We start from the raw sequence: 6919 nt of genomic DNA, 5'->3' as shown, positions 1-6919 counted from the left end.
ATTAAACCAGCCTGGGATCATAAAAGTACTATGTATGGTAAGATTGAGCGTGAACATTGGATGTCACCATGGTTATAGTTACGGTACATATATAAAATCTACAGTACGATTTGAGATTTGTTACGTGACGAGCGGTGTGTTTAAGACTAGTTTACATGCGCTCATTTTAATATGTAGTTATTTAACGAAGTTCTATTGTGCTAGCATGGTTTCGAGAACACACCAAATTTCCATGAGTCTATTCCGGGCACACCTCGTCTTTTATCGGTGTGCTCTCAATCTAAATTCATCTTATAACTTTGGTTTCTTAGTTGCAATTACCTTTGTACTCCAAATAATTACAGGTATCACTTTAGCGTTCCGATATACTTCTGAAGCATCTTGTGCATTTGCTAGTGTTCAACATCTAGTTAGAGAGGTAGCAGCAGGATGGGAATTTAGGATGTTGCATGCAACAACTGCTTCTTTCGTCTTCTTGTGTATCTTAATACACATGTCTCGAGGTATGTATAACTCCAGCTATAGTTATTTAACTACTGCTTGGATGTCTGGTTTAGTTTTATATCTACTTACTATAGCCACTGCTTTCCTCGGTTATGTACTACCATGGGGACAGATGAGTTTCTGGGGTGCTACAGTCATTACTAATCTCCTTTCTCCAATACCATATTTAGTACCTTGGTTACTCGGTGGATACTATGTATCTGATGTAACATTAAAACGATTCTTTGTATTGCACTTTATATTACCTTTGTAGGTTGCATTCTAATTGTATTACACATCTTCTATTTACATTTAAATGGTTCTAGTAACCCTGCAGGTATTGATTCCGCACTTAAAGTAGCCTTCTATCCTCATATGTTAATGACCGATGCTAAATGTCTATCCTATCTAATTGGTTTAATTTTCTTACAAACGGCTTTTGGTTTGATTGAATTATCGCACCCAGATAACTCCATACCAGTGAACCGGTTTTGTAACTCCGCTTCATATCGTACCTGAATGGTACTTTTTAGCATATTATGCGGTGTTAAAAGTAATCCCATCCAAAACCGGTGGTTTGTTAGTATTTATGTTATCAACATGTCAATGAAATATCAACAACGATGAAACTTATTTGGTTAACATAACAACATAGAAGGTAAAGCTGGATTACGTTCAAACTTTACACTGGATACGTTTCAATGTTAACTTACTAAATACCATGGGAGCGAAGAGAATCTAATATGTAACTCCGTTCATGGAAATCAAAAGAGCTTTCACTGATTGTATTTATGAAACGTGATTAGTTCACCTAGCCAACACGATCCGGTTGTTTGGGAATAATATCCCTATTTAAGGGATTGATATGTGCTACAATAACACAGTCGGTACGAAGTCGAAACAAGGTAGTTGATGGTGAACCAGTGGCTGAACAAACCTTTTTATTGATTATGCTGACTTTAGTCCCGAGAAACTACAGTTCTGCTTAAACTGAGGAGTCAAGTAGGTACAAACCGTACAAGGATTAATTATGTCCATCTGTGCATCTAAGTTGAGACTATCGGTTATATATTTTAGACGCTAACTTCCCGGCTAAACTTTGACTTATTAAACCAGCCTGGGATCATAAAAGTACTATGTATGGTAAGATTGAGCGTGGACTATCGAATGAAACAATGTGCTCCAACGCTAGTCTAAGTCTCTAACATACCTTTTACCTACAACTGTACGGAACGTAACAAACCTCCAGGCAAAGAACTTGGTATTCTGTTCTAATTCCCCGTGGTAAACACAGTCAACGAATGGCGGAAGGAGCATTCATATGTTATGCAGTGTCTTAGGAGAGATACTCTAGATTTAGCATTCATCTACAGCTACGGTAACTGTTGTGTTTAAATAGCGGTTAACCTTTCCTTTTCCTTACGTACTCAGGGCATGCAATACCAATCAGATAACAACTGAAGCTAGACTCCATGTTACACTTACTAAAATGGGATTCCTAGGTTGATATAAACTACCTTTTTCTGGGGAGTATATACTACGAGTTGGACTACTGGTTTAGATCTTGAAGGTCTTTGTTTACCGGATCCAAGTTCTCTTGTGCTTTTCATGACCATCATGTTAAGTGCATTAGCAGAGCATAGTTAAGATGATAACTATTGTGGATATAGAACCAATTGAACACCATGTATTAATATAACAAAGATAATCAGGGTAATCTGGTATCCTTCTTGGCATAACGTTGTGTAGTTTATATGAAGCGTACATTCCTTAATATCTGGAACAATAGATTATGGTTAGGTAGTGGAACAAGGAGAGCGTCTGTTGTACATCAACACTAGATACTGCTAATACCACTGTAGAGGTATAGTATATAATCCCTGCCCGGTGCAGTAAAATGTAAACGGCGGCTGTATTATGACGGTCCAAAGGTAGGTAAATCCTTGTCGGGTAATTATCGTCGTGCGTGAAAGTTGGTCCGACTCTTCACATGTCGTTTATCTAAAACTTTCTTAAATAGAATTATCTTTGAATATGAGGATCCAGATGGCCCGACGGTTAGACCCTGAGCACCTTTACATCCCTTAAATCATATACAGGATCAAATCTTCCTTGAGCGACTCGACAGGCACTAGAGATAGCGTGAAAGCTCTTTTGATTTCCATGAACGGAGTTACATATTAGATTCTCTTCGCTCCCATGGTATTTAGTAAGTTAACATTGAAACGTATCCAGTGTAAAGTTTGAACGTAATCCAGCTTTACCTTCTATGTTGTTATGTTACCAAATAAGTTTCATCGTTGTTGATATTTCATTGACATGTTGATAAATAAATACTAACAAACCACCGGTTTTGGATGGGATTACTTTTAACACCGCATAATATGCTAAAAAGTACCATTCAGGTACGATATGAAGCGGAGTTACAAACCGGTTCACTGGTATGGAGTTATCTGGGTGCGATAATTCAATCAAACCAAAAGCCGTTTGTAAGAAAATTAAACCAATTAGATAATATGGTAGATAGGGAACAAACTGTCTCCAGACGTTCTTAACCCAGCTCACGTATTACATCTGACGGTGAACTAGCGTTCCTAACTGAATCTTGTTCAATAACAAGGGAGTAATGAGCCGACATGGAGGTGCTGATACAATCCGAGGATTAGAACTCCCAATATTATCTGACCTGTTATCCCCGGCGTACCTTACGACCGTTTATATGATTTAGAGATAGAATGTAATGTGGATTAATATCCACATGGTTTCTACAAAGTGTAGATATAAAATAGTGAATGGTTCTGTAAAGATCTTGCATAAATACCTTTTAGATTTGCTTAGCATTATAGAGCTTGTAGGCATGTAAGTAACTAAAGAACTATAGATACTTTGAGTGAAGAATACAAGGATAGCTCCAACAATAACATGGCTAAAATGTATACCAGTTAAGATGAAAAGTCCATTACCAAATGCATTATCATTAATATAAAGAGATAGTCCTAAGTATTCCGTACAGACTAACATTAAGAAGGCGACTACCCAAAGTGAATGTCATGATATTCGTACAGCTTGTATACAAATGTTGGTTTTTCAAATATACGCTGGATACCACTATACTTAATGCAGAGCATAGTTAAGATGATAACTATTGTGGATATAGAACCAAATTGAACACCATGTATTAATATAACAAAGATAATCAGGGTAATCTGGTATCCTTCTTGGCATAAACGTTGAAACCAAGTATATCCATAGGGATGAAAATTAATAAGATACTACCTAAGAAGACTACAAACCAGATGCTTAAATATGGAGAAGCACCGGTATTTACATGGAATAGATTTTACAGTATCTCCGAACATATCTCTGCTATAGAAGATAAAGCCACATATAGTAGCTAGTACTGCACCAAGAGATAATACGAAATGGAAATGAGCTACAATATAGTATGTATCATGTAGGGCAATATCCATACCAGCGTTACCCATAACTACACCTGTAGTACCACCTAGAGTAAACAATAGGATAAAACTAAGAGCAGCCCATAGATCTACAGTTCTTGTAGTTGTATGGCTAGCCATATAGGTACCTAACCAGTTGAAAATCTTAGTACCGGTAGGGAATTGCAAATCATAATAGTCATAGCAGAGAAATAAGCTCTGGTATCTACCTCTAGACCGACTGTCATCATATGATGTGCCCATACTTAAGGAACCTAGAATAGAAATACAACCCATAGCTAAGATCATAGATTGTCCACCGAAGACAGATCTAGCAGCATACATAGATAATGTCTGCGAGACTACACCAAAAGCAGGTAAAATTAGAATGTATACCTCTGGATGTCCGAAGAACCAGAATAGATGTTGATAAAGTACACTATCACCAGAATACATAGAATCATAAAATTCAGTGTTTTACGTGTAGATCAAGAAGGATCATAACTAATCCACCAGTAAGAATAGGTAGAGTGAAGACTAACATAAGGGCAGTAAATATGATAGCCCAGATATATAGAATATAGTTCTTAGCACCAGCATTAGAACCCATGAAGACGCAAGTACCAAGGAAGTTAATAGAACTTAAAATACTACTAATTCCTAGTACTGCAAGACCTCCGATAATCCAATCAGTTGCCTCTGGATTTAACACCATCAAGCTAGTACTTAGTGGAGGATACATTGTCCAACCAAGACCACTACCAAACTCGGAACAAATACTTTGAGTTAACAACACAGAACCTAATGGTACTAGAAAATAGGAGATCGCGTTAGTTCTTGGGAAAACGACTTCCGAACCACCAATATATATTGGTACAAAGAAGTTACCATATCCTCCGTACAAGCACTCAGCTAGTTATTGAAACACACTTCCCTTCTCGCCGTTAGCATGATCTCAAAGTACCAGAAGCCATGTGATCTATATAGTATAACGGGACATTAGACCGAACCTGCGATAGATAAATATATCTTGGATGATTGTATATTAGCGGCTAAATGTCAATCAAACATGCGAATTTTTAGGTTTTCCATGAAATCTATTTGGAAGAAGAGGCTTGATAGTACTACCGTAAGTACATAATATACAGTCCCAGCAGTAGCGGTTAAACTATAGAAGAGTCGAGTATTATCCATGCATACCAGGCGTAAAAAGCGTTCATCCAGTTACTAAACAGGTGCCAGGCCAACAAGAATCCGATCCGTGTATTCCGTACAGACTAACATTAAGAAGGCGACTACCAAAGTGAATGTCATGATATTCGTACAGCTTGTATACAAATGTTGGTTTTTCAAATATACGCTGGATACCACTATACTTAATGCAGAGCATAGTTAAGATGATAACTATTGTGGATATAGAACCAATTGAACACCATGTATTAATATAACAAAGATAATCAGGGTAATCTGGTATCCTTCTTGGCATAACGTTGAAACCAAGTATATGCATAGGGATGAAAATTAATAAGATACTACCTAAGAAGACTACAAACCAGATGCTTAAATATGGAGAAGCACCGGTATTTACATGGAATAGATTTACAGTATCTCCGAACATATCTCTGCTATAGAAGATAAAGCCACATATAGTAGCTAGTACTGCACCAAGAGATAATACGAAATGGAAATGAGCTACAATATAGTATGTATCATGTAGGGCAATATCCATACCAGCGTTACCCATAACTACACCTGTAGTACCACCTAGAGTAAACAATAGGATAAAAACTAAGAGCAGCCCATAGATCTACAGTTCTTGTAGTTGTATGGCTAGCCATATAGGTACCTAACCAGTTGAAAATCTTAGTACCGGTAGGAATTGCAATCATAATAGTCATAGCAGAGAAATAAGCTCTGGTATCTACCTCTAGACCGACTGTCATCATATGATGTGCCCATACTAAGGAACCTAGAATAGAAATACAACCCATAGCTAAGATCATAGATTGTCCACCGAAGACAGATCTAGCAGCATACATAGATAATGTCTGCGAGACTACACCAAAAGCAGGTAAAATTAGAATGTATACCTCTGGATGTCCGAAGAACCAGAATAGATGTTGATAAAGTACACTATCACCAGAATACATAGAATCATAAAATTCAGTGTTTACGTGTAGATCAAGAAGGATCATAACTAATCCACCAGTAAGAATAGGTAGAGTGAAGACTAACATAAGGGCAGTAAATATGATAGCCCAGATATATAGAATATAGTTCTTAGCACCAGCATTAGAACCCATGAAGACGCAAGTACCAAGGAAGTTAATAGAACTTAAAATACTACTAATTCCTAGTACTGCAAGACCTCCGATAATCCAATCAGTTGCCTCTGGATTTAACACCATCAAGCTAGTACTTAGTGGAGGATACATTGTCCAACCAAGACCACTACCAAACTCGGAACAAATACTTTGAGTTAACAAACACAGAACCTAATGGTACTAGAAAATAGGAGATCGCGTTAGTTCTTGGGAAAACGACTTCCGAACCACCAATATATATTGGTACAAAGAAGTTACCATATCCTCCGTACAAAGCAGGCATTAAGAACATAAAGATCATAGCTAGGCCATGTATCGTTATTATCACATTATAAGTAGCTATCGTCTCTGTACAAATGATCCGCGATCCAGAACTGTATAACTCAAATCGAATAAACAAAGACATTATAGTTCCTAGAATACTGAAGATGACTCCGGTTATGAGATACAGACAACCAAGTTCTTTATGATTGCAGTACACCACCACCCACTGGACTGCTTAAGACAGCTAAAAGTGTTGGATTTCAATATCACGGTAATCATGTTTGCTTGGAAGCTGTAGTCATTATAACTATTGATTTAGTATAAGCATAGAACCAATCCGGTAGTAAGATATACGATAGTAGCTAATCTACCATATAAGATATAAGTCGCTTGTGGAATAGCACTACCAAT

General features: G+C 37.2%; 1 protein-coding gene across 1 annotated transcript; it reads right to left on the bottom strand.

The window, feature by feature from the left end:
- Positions 1-6371: 6371 nt before the first annotated feature.
- BESB_024740 (uncharacterized protein) lies at positions 6372-6650 on the bottom strand (the record flags this gene model as incomplete). The annotated part of the gene is made up of 1 exon (XM_029361162.1): positions 6372-6650. One exon carries the CDS (start codon positions 6648-6650, stop codon positions 6372-6374), a length of 279 nt encoding a protein of 92 aa, XP_029214722.1.
- Between the last annotated feature and the right edge of the window lie 269 nt (positions 6651-6919).

This window comes from Besnoitia besnoiti (assembly GCF_002563875.1).
Source record: "Besnoitia besnoiti strain Bb-Ger1 chromosome Unknown contig00136, whole genome shotgun sequence".
Taxonomy (NCBI): domain Eukaryota; phylum Apicomplexa; class Conoidasida; order Eucoccidiorida; family Sarcocystidae; genus Besnoitia; species Besnoitia besnoiti.
Note: the sequence above shows the minus strand (reverse complement) of the source record. Positions and strands in the feature narration are given on the sequence as shown.